Here is a 19,032-nt window from a genome sequence, read left to right on the forward strand (position 1 = left end):
AAGGATATTGATCTTTGTAACTTTGTTTGAGTAATATGAAATATGACAAAATTAGTTTTGTCAATGTTCAATGAAGGTTTATTGATCCACCCTATACGTGGCTGTTACAGACCTAGACAGCTTTGTAAAACTCGTGTTATGTTCGGGCCTCCTGTGGTACGCCGTGCGGCAAGAGGGGCTGGGGATAAACAACCAAAAAGACGATAAACAAATAAACAAAGAGACGAAGAAAAGGGTTTGCGTGACTTTATTATGGACCACAGGAATCCCGAAACACCTCAGGAAACCCGATAAGAATGCTAGTGACTTGGTTGGATCTTTACTAGATCACGTGACGGCCAGAAATGTCCTCTATGATGATGTCTTTTGTGACTCAGGTTGAATGACTGCATCCCCCATGTGACGCGCCAGTTGGGGGTCCTGTGGCACAGGCAGACCGTACAGTTGCTGTTTGCTGATCTGCAGACCGTGACGGAGCTGGACACTAGTGCGCAGGCGCAGTCTGATAAAGGTGAACACGAGGCGTCTCTATGGCGCGATGTTCTATTTGGCTTTCATTTGTCCGTTGAGAAAACCTCGTCGGATAGCTTGTTCAACCCTATCTTTACTGCGGTGAAATTGTCTTTCATTAGTCCGTTGAGAAAACCTCGTCGGATAGCTTGTTCAACCCTATCTTTACTGCGGATAGCTTGTTCAATCCTATCTTTACTGCAGACAGCTTGTTCAACCCTATCTTTACTGCGGATAGCTTGTTCAACCCTATCTTTACTGCGGATAGCTTGTTCAACCCTGTCTTTACTGCGGATAGCTTGTTCAACCCTATCTTTACTGCGGATAGCTTGTTCAACCCTATCTTTACTGCGGATAGCTTGTTCAACCCTATCTTTACTGCGGATAGCTTGTTCAGCCCTGTCTTTACTGCGGATAGCTTGTTCAACCCTATCTTTACTGCGGATAGCTTGTTCAGCCCTGTCTTTACTGCGGATAGCTTGTTCAGCCCTATCTTTACTGCGGATAGCTTGTTCAGCCCTGTCTTTACTGCGGATAGCTTGTTCAGCCCTGTCTTTACTGCGGATAGCTTGTTCAACCCTATCTTTACTGCTGATAGCTTGTTCAACCCTATCTTTACTGCGGATAGCTTGTTCAAACCTATCTTTACTGCGGATAGCTTGTTCAACCCTACTTATACTGCGGATAGCTTGTTCAACCCTATCTTTACTGCGGATAGCTTGTTCAACCCTATCTTTACTGCGGATAGCTTGTTCAACCCTGTCTTTACTGCGGTGAAATCGGAAGCTGTTGGTAGCTTGTTCTTTGTCTCGATAAAAAAAAACGATAGCAAATGAGGGCCCCCTTAATGTACAAGACAGGGTATTTTTAACCCTCACTTCGTTTTTGAGAAGCAAAGCTTTCAGTAGTAGAAACTATTAATCCTACATAACTGCGCCTATAGGAACTAGTGTGTTTGACTTTTCTATTCGCCTTTGCTATAGCGCACGACTACGGCAAACTTTCGTGGATAAGACATTACCTAGTGGCTGGACCTTTAGTCAGTCTTGACTGAATATTTGAATAACGTGGCGTTCATTCTCAGATTCCAAGAAACTCCGATTCTGGTTCAACTCCCTAAAACTCGGTGGCAACAAGTCGAGCTCAAGAGTCAGCCAATCACAAGTGGAGCTGGTCTCGAACGTCTGCGTTATGTACCAAACGATGATCATCACTTTCTCGCAGATTAGACTAGACGTCCTCACAGGTACCCTCCCTAACCCACCCACGTGGCACGCCTCACCCCCTACCCCCCACGTGGTACGCCGCACCCCCTTACCCACCCACGTGGTACGCCGCACCCCCTAACCCACCCACGTGGCACGCCTCACCCCCTAACCCACCCACGTGGCACGCCTCACCCCCTAACCCACCCACGTGGTACGCCGCACCCCCTTACCCACCCACGTGGTACGCCGCACCCCCTAACCTACCCACGTGGCACGCCTCACCCCCTAACCCACCCACGTGGCACATCGCACCCCCAAACCCACCCACGTGGCACACCGCACCCCCAAACCCACCCACGTGGTACGCCGCACCCCCTAACCCACCCACGTGGTACGCCGCACCTCCTAACGCACCCACGTGGCACGCCGCACCCCCTGACCGACCCACGTGGTACGCCGCACCCCCTAACCCACCCACGTGGTACGCCGCACCCCCTAACCCACCTACGTGGTACGCCGCACCTCCTAACCCACCCACGTGGCACGCCGCACCCCCTAACCCACCCACGTGGCACGCCTCACCCCCTTACCCACTCACGTGGTACGCCTTACCCATTAACCCACTCACGTGGTACGCCTCACCTCCTAACCCACCCACGTGGTACGCCGCACCCCCTAACCCACCCACGTGGCACGCCGCACCCCCTAACCCACCCACGTGGCACGCCGCACCCCCTAACCCACCCACGTGGCACGCCTCAAACCCTAACCCACCCACGTGGCATGCCTCACCCCCTAACTACCCACGTGGTACGCCGCACCCCCTTACCCACCCACGTGGTACGCCGCACCCCCTAACCCACCCACGTGGCACGCCTCACCCCCTAACCCACCCACGTGGCACGCCTCACCCCCTAACCCACCCACGTGGTACGCCGCACCCCCTAACCCACCCACGTGGTACGCCGCACCCCCTAACCCACCCACGTGGTACGCCGCACCCCCTAACCCACCTACGTGGCACGCCTTACCCCCTAACTCACTCACGTGGTACGCCTCAACCATTAACCCACCCACGTGGCACGCCGCACCCCCTGGCCCACCCACGTGGCACGCCGCACCCAGAAGCGTACCGCATCGAAGGTCCAAAAGGTCCCCCTCAATCCCCTAGCCACTGCGCGCCATGTGTCCCTTTTTTCGAACTCAGACCAGACCTCCTATACTGAACTTTGCCGTCACACTTGGGAGAACCTAAGCTTATAAAGAATTTCCCTTCTTGTTGGTGATGCCTTCAACCCTTGTTTGTATGTATAATTGTAGGTCTCAGTTACCAAGAGGAGTTCCTTGTTCGATTGTGGCGTTTTTTCCAGTTGATCGGCAATGACGGCGGGCCTAAGCTAGTGCTTTCTAGTATAACACGCGGGGCTCTTAACTGTTCTCACTCACTACAGGCAACTTTGACACTTTTCTGCGACTGCTGCAGCCATCTGTTACCGTGAGTAATGAGCAATGGAATTACACTCTCTCTGAAAACAGCCTGATACAGGTACATTTTAAATGTCTGTTACCGTGAGTAATGAGTAATGGAATTACACTCTCTTTGAAAACAGCCTGATACAGGTACATATTAAATGTCTTTTGGAGTAAGGTTACAGGGTGCTTAAGTAATCGACCGGAAGTAAACTGGTGACAATGCGGCTTTAAGTAAATGGCCATGACGTCCGCTTGATACGCTAAATGCTCGCTCTATTTTCTTTATCCATTCACCTTCTCCAAATTTTCCCACAAATCTTTACCAAGGATAAAAATAGCCTCGTCCCCAGTCTGCTCCCTTGCTGTAAGCTCCATGATGCTTTGCGCGCTTAGTCACACTTTCCAATATGGCAGACGCTTTATGCTGACTTCGGGGCGGGCAGCAAGTGCCAGTGACGTCATAGCCATGCAGAGCGTGTCGGGCCTGCCGAGAAGTCTAGGGACGAGGCTAGGGTAAAAAGAAACTTTTGCGTCTTATTTACGTTTTTGACGCCTGACCTTGGTTTGACGCGCGCGTCGCAAATAGTTGTGGGAAGATATGGGAAAGTGAATTGTCATTGTTATTGTATTTATTCACTTTATATAATAGTATTGTGGACGATGGTGAAATGTACGAGCAGCAGAAGCCGTTCCGCCTGGATGACCTCGTGAATATGTCGGCCTTCCTCAACCAACTCGTGTTCAAGATGTACTGGTGTGAAGTCACTGATGGTAAGATAGCCATTCTTTAAACCCCGTGCAAACAGCTTACCTACTTGGCGCTTTTTGTACACTTTCTTGTGAGGTGCCGTGAAAAAGGTCTCCAAAGTTTCCTTAACTTTGTGGCAAACTGAGCTAAGCGGTGCCAATACTGCAGGCTGAGGTCCAGGAAGCGTGAGGATTAGGAATTGCCACCCTCCCCCATTCAGCTAGACTTGCAATCTCCCCTTTCACCAAAATCGTAATAATCAAAAGAATTCCAAATCTGCCACTGCCCCTAAAATCTCATGCTAATCGTCTGGGGCCGGTTCCTGAAAAGCCGATTAGCGCTAACCCAGGGTTTAATTTTCCCTAACCCACGATTAAATTTTACACCCGGGGCCGGTTCCTGAAAAGCCGATTAGCGCTAACCCAGGGTTAAATTAACCCTAACCCACGATTAAATTTTTACCCCCAGGGGCCGGTTCCTGAAAGGCTGATTAACTTAACCCTAGATCAGCGCCTAATCCCGGGTTAAAATTTGCTAATCGTAGGTTAGTTAACCTACGGATCACTCACTGTTCCCGAAAGCCAAGTATTCCCCCGATTTACTGACCCAGAATTAAGCGATTGAAAAACTGGTTAGACGAGTAAAAGTCACACCGGGTACCCAGTAGATCAACAGAGAGCAACTCAAATTAACCTTTGGAGGTTTTATTTTCGCAGAGAAGCCACAAAACACCTCTACATCACCTTTAATTACCTCCATTTCATTGCCAAAAATGTCATTTGCAGGATTCGAGTTGGTGCGTGACACTTACGAGACAGATTCATTTCAAGTATAAATTTCATGTAACTTTCTGTCTGTCCCAGCACAATTTTAGAGTCAGCATCGCAACTAAGGTCGCAAAACAAAGCGAAATGTTAGGACATTTGATTCCTACGGTTTTTTTTTTGTCAGCAACATTTTATGAAACATTAGTTCTACTACAAAGTTTGAGAGGCCTGTGTTACGCCAACTAAACAGTGGGTTAGCGAGTTAACCCACCTCGTGAGCAGGGTTAGATTTTTTTCCGAACCAACCCAGAGTTAGCGTTCACCATAGCGTTTTCGGGAACAGAACTAATCCGGGGGTAAAAATCTAATCGTGGGTTAGGGCAAATTTAACCCTGGGTTAGCGCTAATCGGCTTTTCAGGAACCGGCCCCAGATTAGTTCCGTTCCCGAAACGCTGGTTAGCGCTAACTCTGGGTCAGTTTGGAGGTAAAATCTAACCCTACTCAAAGATCCTAACATTTCGCTTTTTTATGTTACCTTCGTTGCGATGCTGACTTGAAAATTGTGCTGGGACAGACAGCAAGTTACATGAAATTTATACTTGAAATGAATCTGTCTCGCTGGTGTCACGCACCAACTCGAATCCTGCAAATGACACTTTTTTGGCCATGAAATGGAGGTAATTACAGGTGATGTAGAGGTGTTTTGGGGCTTTTCTGCGAAAATAAAATCACCAAAGGTAAATTTGAGGTGCTCTCTAGTGATATACTGGGTATTCTGTGTGAATTTTACTCGTCAAACCAGTTTTTCACTCGCTTAATCCAGGGTTAGTAAATCGGGGAATTACTTGGCTTTAGAGAACGGTGAGTTATCCGTAGGTTAGCTAACCTAGGATTAGCGAATTTTAACCCAGGATTAGGCGCTGATCTAGGATTAAGTTAATCGGGCTCTCAGGAACATCAGGTAGCCTTCGTAAGTCCAGTTGGCCTAGTTGTAGATACCAATCTTCTTTTATCAGTCAATTCGTTTCATTCCATCGTATTTCCTTGGCAGAGAGCAAACCACAGGGCTGCTCAGGGGAAGCACTGCTGACCGCTGCTCATACCTTCCTTATGATCCTTTACGATCGTGACTGCAGGCGCGCCTTCGCGCCGCCTAACCACTGGCTTATCAAGTGAGTCATGTTCCTTCTGTCTCTACCAGCATCCTCCCAACCCTTTACCCACACAAAACAACGATAGGAGCTGCGGCATCAACATTAAATAATGTCGATCACCCTCTCCTTTTTATTGTTTGTTATTCAAAATACAGCGTTTTTTTCGCAAGGAAATTCAAAATAACAATCTACTTATTAAGTCTGATAGGTTATTGACGATATTTCTTTGGAAATATCTTGGTTACTCGCTTGTATTAGCCGATGGAAATGGATACTTTGTGTGACTCGCGGTTGAGTGGGAGCATAAAATGGCGGCGGGTTGGCATTCTTTAACAACCTTTCTCTCCCACTCGAAATGAAAAAGCCCGTTGCATTGTTTAATGTCATCTTACTTACTCTTTCAGTAATATTCGTATCGGTTCGTTAGTTTTGCGCTTTTCCCTCCCCACTCAATATCAAAGAGACGGTGCCTTATTTAATGCCCTTTTACTTACGCTTGCAGGTATATTCGTATCGGCTCGTTAGTTTTGTGCTTTTCCCTCCCCACTCGATATCAAAGAGACGGTGCCTTATTTAATGCCCTTTTATGCTTGCTTGTATATTCGTATCGGCTCGTTAGTTTTGTGCTTTTTCCTCCCACAAGATATCAAAAAGTCCGTTGCTTTGTTTAATGCCCCTTACCTACGCTTGCAGGGATATTCGTATCGGCTCGTTAGTTTTGCGCTTTTCCCTCCCCACTCGATATCATAAAGCCCGTGCCTTGTTTAATGCCCTTACGCTTGCAGGGATATTCGTATCGGTTCGTTAGTTTTGCACTTTTCCCTCCCCACTCGATATCATAAAGCCCGTGCCTTGTTTAATGCCCTTTCACTTGCAGGGATATTCGTATCGGTCCGTTAGTTTTGCACTTTTCCCTCCCCACTCGATATCATAAAGCCCGTGCCTTGTTTAATGCCCTTTCACTTGCAGGGATATTCGTATCGGATCGTTAGTTTTGCGCTTTTCCCTCCCCACTCGATATCATAAAGCCCGTGCCTTGTTTAATGCCCTTACACTTGCAGGGATATTCGTATCGGGTCGTTAGTTTTGCGCTTTTTCCTCCCACAAGATATCAAAAAGCCCGTGCCTTGTTTAATGCCCTTACGCTTGCAGGGATATTCGTATCGGCTCGTTAGTTTTGCGCTTTTTCCTCCCACAAGATATCAAAAAGTCCGTTGCTTTGTTTAATGCCCCTTACCTACGCTTGCAGGGATATTCGTATCGGCTCGTTAGTTTTGCGCTTTTCCCTCCCCACTCGATATCATAAAGCCCGTGCCTTGTTTAATGCCCTTTCACTTGCAGGGATATTCGTATCGGCTCGTTTGTATCGGAGCTGGAGGTTGGCAAGCAGCGTGCCTTGCTGGTGTTACGTAAAATCCCTCACGTCATTCCTCACAAGGAGGTGAGAGCGGTGGCACAGAGGGACAGTTCATGCAAAAAAAAAACGAAAATGCATACGAAAGTTTTGAGTGTTTTGTGAAACTCCTGACAACCTAGTTTTGAATCTATAACACATGAACTGTTAAGAGTCGTCAGTCACACAATTTTTGTTTTCTTTTCCCATTGAACATGTGAAAAAAATCTCGAAATAACTATCTCTTGCAACTTAATAAAATAAAGGACAAAAATAGAAGCGAGATTTTGCCAACGTTTCGGACTTGATTGAGTCCTTCTTCAGGGCGGTTACTCTCATTCTCTTGCAACTTGTTGCGCGTGTGACACTGTTACAACTTGTTTCTCTTTTCTCAAAGACGCACGAAAAGCTTTCTGCAACAAATTTCTTTAAGTCTTATGGAAAATCTCACTTGTGACATGACGCGTACGAAAATTTGCAGCCAAAAAGTATACGTGTGACAGGTGTTTGTTATCCCGTAGCGCGTGCGCCTGTTCCGTGACTTCGTGGCGAAGGATAAAGAGAGCCTCGGTATCGCGAGGCCCAGCGACGACTTCATGCCTCAAGGGACGCTGATAACAGCGCACAGAAACAGACTGCTCGAGGTACTCATTCTACCAAATCCCATTCCATCACATATCATCCCATCCCATCCCATCACAGAATTAGACTGCTCGAGGTACTGATTCTACCAAATCCCATCACATCACATATCATCCCATTCCATCCCATCACATATCATCCCATTCTATCTAATAACTATCGCTAATAACTGCTCACAGAACCAGACTGCTCGAGGTACTGATTCTACCAAATCCCATCACATCACATATCATCCCATTCCATCCCATCACATATCATCCCATTCTATCTAATAACTATCGCTAATAACTGCTCACAGAACCAGACTGCTCGAGGTACTGATTCTACCAAATCCCATCACATCACATATCCCATTCCATCCCATCACATATCATCCCATTCTATCTAATAACTATCGCTAATAACTGCTCACAGAACAAGACTGCTCGAGGTACTGATTCTACCAAATCACATCACATTACATATCATCCCATTCCATCACATATCATTCCATTCCATTCTATCACATCATTCCATTCTATCACATATCATTCCATTCTTTCACATATTATTCTATTCTATCACATATCATCCCATTCTATCACATATCATCCCATTCTATCACATATCATTCTATCATCCCATCCCATCACATATCATCCCATCCCAGATCATTCCATTCCTTCACATATCATTACATTCCATCACATATCATTATTCTATCACATAACATCCCATCACGTATCATTCCATTCCATCACATATCATTCCATTTCATCACATATCATCCCATTCCATCAAATACCATTCCATTCCATCACATATCATTCCATTCCATCACATATCATTCCATTCCATCACATATCATTCCATTCCATCACATATTCCATTCCATCACATATCATTCCATTCCATCACATATCGTCCCATTCCCTCTATTTCTATCTTGCGTCTATTATTTAGAACCAAATGGCAGCTTTATGCCTTAAATACTAGCAGCAAAATCGCACAACTTTTGTGGCAGCGCAAAGACGTTCTAAAGCGATGTTGCTTTTTTTTTTTTTTTTTTTTTGTACCGGCGAACAAACTTTTGTCGCAGCAAAGGATAGACTGGTTCTTGTTGTTGGTCCGCCATCTTTTTTCTCCGTGACACTGATTTGTGACTTATGTCCAACAAACAAACGCTATTACAACTGCTTGTGTCTGCTTGACGTCTTTTTGCTGCAAGACAAGTTGGGTTGTTGTAGTAATACGGGCTACATCTCCGAGTTTTGTTGCAAAAAGTAGAACCATTTTCTACTTTCAGCAAACTTTTTCAACTTGCAACAATAAAAATTGCTACGACAAAAATTGGCGCGCCGGTAGTAAAATGTGCAACGTCACTTACCAACTTTTTTTTGCAGCAGTACTGCCACAAAGGTTGTACGATTTTGCTGCTCGTATCACCGTTCCTAAAGAGTCGCTTGTAACTGCAGACAACGTCTGCCAGGGTGCATTCTTTCTAATCCCAGGCCACTCCATCCCACTCCCACTCATCTGTCTGCGTACTAAATTTCTTAAACATGTTTGGAAATTGAAAACATTGAATGATTACTGACAAAGTTGTAGATTTAACATAAAGTTATTTAGAAGTTTATTGTTTTGGGATTGAGTCTCGTAGTTTATATAGGTTGTTATATATAGATAAGTCATTGTGGTGTTTTCTCGTGTTTTCTAGGATGGGTATGACCAACTCTCCGTACTTCCCGCGCACATCCTCAAGGGGCTCATCCGTGTACGCTTCATCAACGAACAGGTATGGTCACCCTGTGGTATGATGATACCAAGTTGTTGTTTCCTCTCTAGACAGTAACATCATTTCAAAGAGGCTGGCCTTGGCTGCATTTTATTTTGTTTTCTACCTTGCTAGAGACAAAATTGCGGCTGACAGGGACATTTTAATGAAGCCGAACCGGGCTCAAAAGTCATTAATAGTTCATGTTTTACGCCGTAAAAACCTACATGCTCCTTAAAAATTAATGAAAAGACTTCAAATTAAATACAAAACACTCCGAGTAGACAGAGAAAGATTCGAGGGAGCGCGTTACTTTTACGTCAGAATAATAAAGGGAGGTTCAAAATTATTATGTTCAATATTCCTACAACTACAGCCATTCGCTTCGGTTGCATAATTGAAAATATTTTTGCCGCTACACTCATTTTGTATGTTAAGCCGCATTGTCACCAGTTTACTTCCGGTCGATTACGTAACAATCTAAGTTGATTTGCAACGGAAAACGCGAAAAATATTTCAAAATTGTAAAAGCAGTGTGTCTTTTGGAAGTTTCTGTGAGGATGTGACTGATAATTTAGAGCGGATGGCCTGTTTAGTATCGCGGATTCTAGATTCTTTTGTCTCTTGTCGGTTGAGGTTTCCGTCTTCCGGACTTCCGGAAATAAAATGCGGTTAATTAAAGACCTGAGGAAGTTGAAATCTCACAGCGGTCGTTAAGCTTAGCCAATCACATTTCAACCATTTAGTCATGAATGTTTTATGAAAAATGGGCGCCATTTTTAATGATGTCCAGAAAACAATAGTCATTCTGCCCGATGCATTTTGGGTGCGAGCACAACATCGTGAAAACGGTCTATACTCAGTGACTGCACCAATCAAAAGCTCCACTACAGTGTCTTTATACAGTGCGTAATATGTTTTTATTGTTTTTCAGGGTCTTCCAGAGGCGGGCATTGACCAAGATGGAGTATTCAAAGAATTTTTAGAGGAAACGATTAAACACGCTTTCGACCCTGCATTCAACCTATTCAAAGTAAGTATAGATTATCCAAATTTGGATTTTGTAATAAGTTGCAGAAATATGCCAACAGTTCATTACAGCAAGGAACATACTTTTTTTATTTTGTTTTTATAATGAGCACAGAATATAAAAAATCTTCTCGACGAGATGAGAGGAGATCAACAGAAAATGTCTATTTTTCGAGTTATAATCGTTTCTCTAGCTTTGCTTGAGACAGATGAATTGTAAAACGAGGAAAGCGCAAGGGGAACTCTGTTAATTCGAACCCTCAAGGGAGGAATCTAGCTATTATTATACAGTGGAGCGCCGTAAAATCGAAACCTCAAGGGAGAGGGAACATAGAGTTAGGGTTGGGTTGTTCAAGCTGTCCCAATTCAAGTTATGGGCGTCCCACTGAATGAAGCAACTTCCCAATCGACGTGTCTGTTTCTAGGTGACAACAGGCGAAGAGCAGAGGCTGTACCCCTCCCCGACATCCTTCATTCATGACAACCATCTGCTGTTATACGAGTTTGTTGGCAAAATGCTGGGCAAGGCAGTATACGAGGTGAGAGACCTTCAAAGGAACCATTCTTAACGCTATGCTGTTACTTCTTTGAAACAGGGCATTGTCGTTGAGATACCTTTGAAATAGCACATTGTGGTAGAAGTACCTTCGAGTTATTTTATTCTCACAGTGCATTGTAAGGCACCTTTGAGTTCTTGTGTTACTGTTATAGGGCATTGTCGTTAAGGTACCTTTGAAACAGGGCATTGTGGCTGGAGTACCTTTGAACTTTTTTAATCCCACAGTTCATTGTAAGGCACCTTTAAGTTCTTGTGTTATTGTTACAGGGCATTGTCGTTAAGGTATCTTTGAAACAGGGCATTGTGGCTGGAGTACCTTTGAACTTTTTTATTCCCACAGCTCATTGTAAGGCACCTTTAAGTTCTTTGTGTTATTGTTACAGGGCATTGTGGTGGAGGTGCCTTTAAGTTCTTGTGTTATTGTTACAGGGCATTGTGGTGGAGGTGCCTTTAAGTTCTTGTGTTATTGTTACAGGACATTGTGGTGGAGGTGCCTTTAAGTTCTTGTGTTATTGTTACAGGGCATTGTGGTGGAGGTGCCTTTAAGTTCTTGTGTTATTGTTACAGGGTATTGTGGTGGAGGTGCCTTTAAGTTCTTGTGTTATTGTTACAGGGCATTGTGGTGGAGGTGCCTTTAAGTTCTTGTGTTATTGTTACAGGGTATTGTGGTGAGGTGCCTTTAATTTCTTGTGTTATTGTTACAGGGCATTGTGGTGGAGGTGCCTTTGAGTTTTGGTTATTGTTACAGGGCATTGTGGTGGAGGTGCCTTTAAGTTCTTTGTGTTATTGTTACAGGGCATTGTGGTGGAGGTGCCTTTAAGTTCTTGTGTTATTGTTACAGGGCATTGTGGTGGAGGTGCCTTTAAGTTCTTGTGTTATTGTTACAGGGTATTGTGGTGGAGGTGCCTTTAAGTTCTTGTGTTATTGTTACAGGGCATTGTGGTGGAGGTGCCTTGAAGTTCTTGTGTTATTGTTACAGGGCATTGTGATGGAGGTGCCTTTAAGTTCTTGTGTTATTGTTACAGGGTATTGTGGTGGAGGTGCCTTTAAGTTCTTGTGTTATTGTTACAGGGCATTGTGGTGGAGGTGCCTTTAAGTTCTTGTGTTATTGTTACAGGGCATTGTGGTGGAGGTGCCTTTAAGTTCTTGTGTTATTGTTTCAGGGCATTGTGGTGGAGGTGCCTTTGAGTTCTTGTGTTATTGTTACAGGGCATTGTGGTGGAGGTGCCTTTCGCATTCTTCTTCCTGAATCACGTGTTAGGAAATCAGCACAGCAACCTCTATAGCTCCATTGACGAGCTTCCTTCACTTGATCAGGAGTTGTACAAGAGTTTGACCTTCATCAAGGTATGACAGGGCGGGAGACTTATCAAACATGTTGTTCTGGTAAGTTGAGCTTATTTCCACACCGTCATCACCATTATCATAACCACCAACATCGTCATCAAAGTCTTCCAGTGCGCCCAATTAACGTGTACGGCCAAGCCATGTTTCAAACTCAAACTTTATATGAAGTGATATGAAACTTTACCACCCACTGCCTATTCTTCACCCAAGCAACGAGTATTTTAGTTAATTATTGTATAATTTGCCATAATTTGTCATAATTTTGTATGCAGATGAAGCTAAAATAAAATTCTCCTCGTTTTATTTATTTTGACTCTAGGGAGGAACCCCGATAATTCTAACTGACTTTAAATTCCATAACTAGTTTTCATTCATTTTTACTCGGATAACTCTAACTCCTCCCTGCTTCGATTTAACAGGGGTTCCACTATACTAGTCGTTAATATAACCAGCCGATTGAATGTATTTTGCACTTGTCTTTTTGGTGTCAGCATTATGACGGTGACATCCGGGACCTCGATCTGACGTTCTCATTCGACGAAGATGTGCTGGGCAAGGTAAGAAGTGACAGACACTCGTTTATCTGTCGGAAACGTGTTGGAAGAGGCCGTGTTGTCTTGATATCGCTGATACTTGGCAAGGTTAGATTCGGTAAACGTTCATCTGTCGAAACATATCGGGAAAGGCCGTAATGTCTTCGACTCGATCTTGCAAGGTTATCGTTCATCTATGCCGGAAATAGTCGGGAGCGGTCGTGAAGTTTTCGGCACGATATTGCATTGGTACCGGACACAATGAAACACTGTTTCTGTTTTCGCAGGTTGTAACTCATCAATTAAAACCCGGGGGAACCGCGATTGTAGTCAGTGACGAGAACAAGTAAGTATAGCATGATGAAAAAGTCAACATCGCTTGTCTGCCAAGCACCACACGATTGTAGGTGTCACCTAGTAGCTAGCCAACATTTTTTGTGTCTTGTGCCCTACCTAGCAAGACAGGCCAGGAATTTTTTATGTTGTTGGCGCTATCTACCTGAGACACAGAGGGATTATAAAGTATTATGACCAATGGTTCTTGTTAGGGCTGAAGGAAGGCAGTCGTACCATTTTGGCGAGCTCTATATAAGATTAAAAAAAAAAAAAAAAAAAAACACGTGCTACATATCCATCTAGCGCTGCTGGCTCGTGCGCTAACGCTCTCATAAGAGAATAGATCAGAATATGGTCACGGGAGTTCCTCCTGCGCAGGATAAACAGTAGTGTTTCGAGGGATTTTATGACAGGTTTAAGTTTTTTTTCTTTTTTATTAGGATCAGCTACGTACATCTTATGGCCCATTATCGCATGTGTATTCAGATACGTGAACAAACTAGGGCCTTCATCCGGGGATTCAAGTCGATAGTGCACAATGATTGGCTCAGGATGTTCTCGGCCCCAGAGCTCCAGCGACTTATCTCCGGCGATAACACAGCGCTGGACTTGTCTGACCTGAGGTATTACCATATAAGGAAACACAGTGCAGCTAGGTGTTTCCATATAAGGTAGCACATAATACAAATAGATAATACCATATAAGGTAACACGCAGTGCGACTTCTTGGTAACACAGGGTAACCAGTGCATTGCCAACGTGTGTCATTTTAGGGCCAATCCGCACAACACGGAGGCTTGTTTTTGTTTCTGGTTTTGTCCACTGTCGGTACGTGTGTTTTTGTTTCTCCGGGACAGGACTTAGCCAATTATACTTTTGAGAACCGAATCATGGTACGTAGAAGCGTCTAGTGTTTGCAAACACGGTTAAAACTCTCTCGTATATAATATCTGTCTGGGATCTATTGCTGTCCATTTTCGAGCAAGCTGCAACTAGTACTATTCTATAGTTTCCCTGCGATAATATTTCATTTCGCAACGGCCTGATTGACAAGGATAAACAAAATTGTGTTTTTTTTTTTCGAAACGGCCAGCTCAGCCTGCAGGCCGTCGCATCCTTTGATCTTCTGCCCGCCGAGGACAAATTTTTGTCCACCGTCTACTCGTGCCCGCGCTTGTCTTTGGTCATAACCTGAAAGGTCCTGTCAACAACATTCCCTGTACAAACAGCTAAAAGAACTAGTGCGGATTGGCCCATATTATGTAAGCATTTATTATTGTCAAAAAGTACTGGAGTACCTTAGTGTAGCGGCCTGATTGTCGTGAGTTCTAAATTCACACAGTACACAAAGCTTGCCCTGTGAATTATTGTTAAGGTTGTTCTATTGGCGTTTCACAGGGTTCACACACGCTACTATGGCGGTTACCATGGTGGCCATCGTGTCGTAGTCTGGCTTTGGGAGATACTGGACAAAGAGTTCAATGATCAGGAAAAATCGCTATTCCTTAAGGTAAGGAGTGCTTCCTCATACTTATACCCTGAGACATTACCCCAAGAATGGAGTATCTAACTCGAATTGTACTAGTCGAGAGACTTCAATGCGATGTTTTGTTCTACGCGTAATATTTAATAAGAAATGTGGTGTTGTTTTGCTTGTTCTTTTGTTCAACAAGTTATAATATTTTTATTTTGGGGCTGCGTTTTTGTCAATAAAAAATAAATACTTAACGAATGTCGATCAAACATCCATTTGTTGTTATTATTTACATTTGAACATACAAGGGTATATTTGCAAGAAAAATAACTATAAACTGATGTTTGATAAACAATATCTGATTCAAAGTTTTACCGGTTACTCGATTGAATTAACCAAGGATGAATTTTGTGATTCGATATTATGCGAAAATGTATAATGGCGGCGTGATTGTGTTTCTCCATAAATGAAATTAGGCAAAAGGCATTTTTTCTCTGGGGGGATGTTTTGTCCTTCTTTAGCCGGTGCTTGCTTTTCACACGTTCGCTTTTACAAGGCTCATGAAGTAGGCCACATTGATTGTTTTAGTTTGTGACGAGCTGTTCCAAGCCACCTCTCCTAGGCTTCGAGCATCTTGAGCCTCCCTTTAGCATCAGGTGCGTCGAGTGTCCTGATGACGAGGTGGGTACAAACTCAAGACATGAACCCAGAACGCCTGTCTCGTCTCTTTAGCTGCGCTTCACTTCATCAGGAAGCCGCGGAGAGGGAGCGGTTAAAGCCTCCCCCCCCTCCCCCAATCTCCCCCACCTTTGCAGACCAATTTGTAAAACACAACAAAAAACCATTTTGTAAAACAAACAAAAAGAACACTTCTTCAGCAAAAAGATGATTTGAATTGCTTTGGAGTTAAAGGGACTGCATCTGCTAACTTTGCAAGAGGGAGCCATGTGGGACCACTCTATAAACATTGAGCATGGTTTATTTCACATAAGCTTTACGTGCTCCGCTTGTAGAATGATGGCCATACTGTCGTGTACATATTGTATACTGTATGGTAGAGTAGGATATAATAAGGTTTTTACGTGCCCATTTTGTAGGATGATGGCCACATTGTCGGTTATCTATTGTGTGCTGTATGGTAGGGTATGATATAATAAGGTTTTCACGTGCTCCGCTTGTAAAATGGTCGTATACTGTATAGTAAATTAGGATATAATAAGGTTTTACGTGCCCCGTTTGTAGGATGATGGTGATACTGTTGGGAGTGTACTACGGGGATTTCTGAACATCCGTCGACGGAACGCCCGCGAAACGGTCAGCAGACTACCCACCGCTTCCACGTGTTTTAACTTGCTAAAGCTTCCAAATTACCGGAAGAAGAGTACGCTTAGAGACAAATTACGATATGCCATACAATGCAACGCTGGATTTGAGCTGTCATAGAAGCTGCACAAGCTACGATATGTCATAAAATGTAGCGCGGGATTTTGAGCGCTGTTCTAGTAGCTGCAAAAGCTACGATATCTCATCTAGTGCAATGCCTGATTTGAGCTGACCTAGATACTATATAAGCTACAATATGTCAAACAATGCAACGCTGGATTTGAGTTCTCCTGGAAACTGTACAAGCTACAATATGTCATACAATGCAACGCTGGATTCGAGCTGTTCTAGATACTATACCAGCTACAATATGTCATAAAATGCAACGTGGATCGTGCTGTCCTAGATATTATACCAGCTACAATATGTCATACAATGCAACGCTGGATTCGTGCTGTCCTAGATACTATATCAGCTACAATATGTCATACAATGCAACGCTGGATTCGAGCTGTCCTAGATATACCAGCTACAATATGTCATAAAATGCAACGTGGATCGTGCTGTCCTAGCTACAATATGTCATTCAATGCAACGCTGGATTCGAGCTGTCCTAGATACTATACCAGCTACGATATGTCATACAATGCAACGCTGGATTTGAGCTATCCTAGATATTTTACAAGCTACAATATGTCATACAATGCAAAGCTGGATTTGAGCTATCCTAGATATTATACAAGCTACAATATGTCATACAATGCAAAGCTGGATTTGAGCTATCCTAGATATTATACAAGCTACAATATGTCATACAATGCAAAGCTGGATTTGAGCTCTCCTAGATGGTACAATTAATAGAAAACGTATAAATACAAGCTACGATATGCCAAAATGTGTAACATCTCGGATCCGGTCATATACAATACATGGGAGGCGAACAATACATCTTTGGCATCAAGATAGGTGGTAGACAAATAGAAGAATTCGCATGAAACAATATCTAATGATGCTGTTTTCCATAAAGACAATTTTTAGTGTTTTAGAAGTTCGAATAATTACACAATTCTCTGGGTGAGCATGCACCCCCTTCATAAGAAAAAATATCCGGTCCCAAAATTTTGGTTCTGAATTAAAGTTTTATTGCCCTGAGGATTTTCTCTGAATTCCAATGTGAGCCCCTTCTCTAACATATTTTTTAAACTATAATTATTTACAATGGTACTAACAATTCCCATACATAAATATACACTAGAGAGTTTTTATGAACCTGCGTACTACACTAGTGTACAAGAGTGGTTTTCAAAATCCCATGCAACAAAATGTAATTGTTGAAGTGTAATAGTCAAGCCAGAACAAAAGAGAACAAAGGCATTGCAGTGTATTAGTACTAAATAAACTAAATAGTTTTTTTAAACCACTTTACTGTGTTCTTTGTTTTCGTTTGTTCACTTTTGATTTCTTGGCTAATGTTAGAATAAAAAAAAACCCGCCGCTAGTGCTTACATTTAGAGTAGCACCTATCCGATCATTACAGTCACCATACCCGTGGTCTTGCATCCTCATATGCACCACGTAACGTTGAATTCTACCCTGGGCTGAATAGCCGAGTGTCACCCCTCGTGTGAACAGCATTGCTGGCGCTCCTGTAAGGAGTTGCTACATAGTGTTGCGCCGTCATCCTCTTTCGCCCTGTTGTCAGGGGAACAAGCTGGTGCTGTTTTCAGGCTTCAATCCAGAAAATATATCTGTAAATAGTCTTGAAAATAAATTTTAGTGGATTAAAATCCACTATGGACTGACTCTATGGTGGTGTTGTGGGGGGAGGGGTTAGGCTGGTGTACTCTAGCTCAAAACTGCCTAGTTAGCGCGCGCTACCGTGGTCACAAGTTTGACAGAAAATGACATTGCGCGTTAATCATTATTCAATGCGCGTTCTATCATATTAAGCATTTTAGATTAGACAAGCTCACAGGAAAACTCAGAAACATTCTGTTTCACCTAGCCTCCTCCGCAGGAATCGCTTTACCCAGAAGGCAGCAGAAAAAAAACACAGGTGCTCGGGATTCCTGTGGTGATGCGTCGAATGGGTCACGAGCGAGCGTCTCCTCTTTTCCCGCTTTTGCCATTAACAAAGGAATTTGTCGACCACAGAAGTCCCGCGAGGGTCTTAAAGATTCAGTCTCGGTTTCTAATGTTTAGAAATGCCTGCGGCGAGGCTTTGTTTTACCGTTGACAATCGGTGGTGGTGGCTATTGGACATCACGATCGCATTTCGTGGCCTATTTTTAGCCTCGTCCCCAGGCTACTCCCTTGCTGTCAGCTCCATGATGCTTTGCGTGCAGACTCACACTTTCTAATATGGCTGACGCTGAGCAGAAAGGGCCCATGACGTCATAGCCATGCAGAGCGTGATAGGCCCGCCGAGAAGCCTAGGGACGAGGCTGGCCTATTTTCGGATTGATTAGTCGCACATGACTCTGGCTTGGCCTTACTCTAAAAACTTTTCGTGTTTATAAAATTCACGTATCTGTGATTTGATCCTCCACTTTTATTGCAAAAAAAGCTGTTTACAATATAGGTCAACTGAATATGCCAGACATCATTTTACTTTTGGGGGAACATCCCGAAAGCAAGCGATAAACATTTGTCAGCCACTGTGTTTCCACCACGCCTACGCAGATCAGATCACCTTGTTTATCTAGTTAAACCATGACACCGAAATGTTGTCGCTAGAATTCGGGATGTTTATCCTACTTTTTTTTTTATTTTTAGTATGTTT

At 43.7% G+C, this 19,032-nt stretch overlaps 1 protein-coding gene across 2 annotated transcripts in view; it reads left to right on the forward strand.

Moving 5' to 3' along the window:
- The window catches only part of LOC5519573 (ubiquitin-protein ligase E3B), a 32,774-nt gene extending 14,722 nt beyond the window's left edge, over positions 1–18,052 (forward strand). The window contains exons 16-32 of one of the 2 annotated variants that reach the window (XM_032364552.2): positions 378–511; positions 1,595–1,756; positions 3,039–3,213; positions 3,841–3,962; positions 5,759–5,879; positions 7,203–7,302; positions 7,776–7,898; positions 9,593–9,670; positions 10,584–10,682; positions 11,104–11,217; positions 12,447–12,584; positions 13,076–13,141; positions 13,405–13,463; positions 13,894–14,076; positions 14,852–14,963; positions 15,516–15,608; positions 16,170–18,052. In XM_032364552.2, coding sequence (XP_032220443.2) covers positions 378–511; positions 1,595–1,756; positions 3,039–3,213; positions 3,841–3,962; positions 5,759–5,879; positions 7,203–7,302; positions 7,776–7,898; positions 9,593–9,670; positions 10,584–10,682; positions 11,104–11,217; positions 12,447–12,584; positions 13,076–13,141; positions 13,405–13,463; positions 13,894–14,076; positions 14,852–14,963; positions 15,516–15,608; positions 16,170–16,370 — 2,080 coding nt within the window. In that variant the 3' untranslated portion in view covers positions 16,371–18,052. The remainder of the gene's footprint in view (positions 1–377; positions 512–1,594; positions 1,757–3,038; positions 3,214–3,840; positions 3,963–5,758; positions 5,880–7,202; positions 7,303–7,775; positions 7,899–9,592; positions 9,671–10,583; positions 10,683–11,103; positions 11,218–12,446; positions 12,585–13,075; positions 13,142–13,404; positions 13,464–13,893; positions 14,077–14,851; positions 14,964–15,515; positions 15,609–16,169) is intronic. The other variant, XM_032364553.2, reaches the window with a different exon arrangement.
- The last annotated feature ends 980 nt before the right edge of the window (positions 18,053–19,032 follow it).

The sequence above is a fragment of the Nematostella vectensis genome, chromosome 4 (genome assembly GCF_932526225.1).
Source record: "Nematostella vectensis chromosome 4, jaNemVect1.1, whole genome shotgun sequence".
Lineage (NCBI taxonomy): Eukaryota > Metazoa > Cnidaria > Anthozoa > Actiniaria > Edwardsiidae > Nematostella > Nematostella vectensis.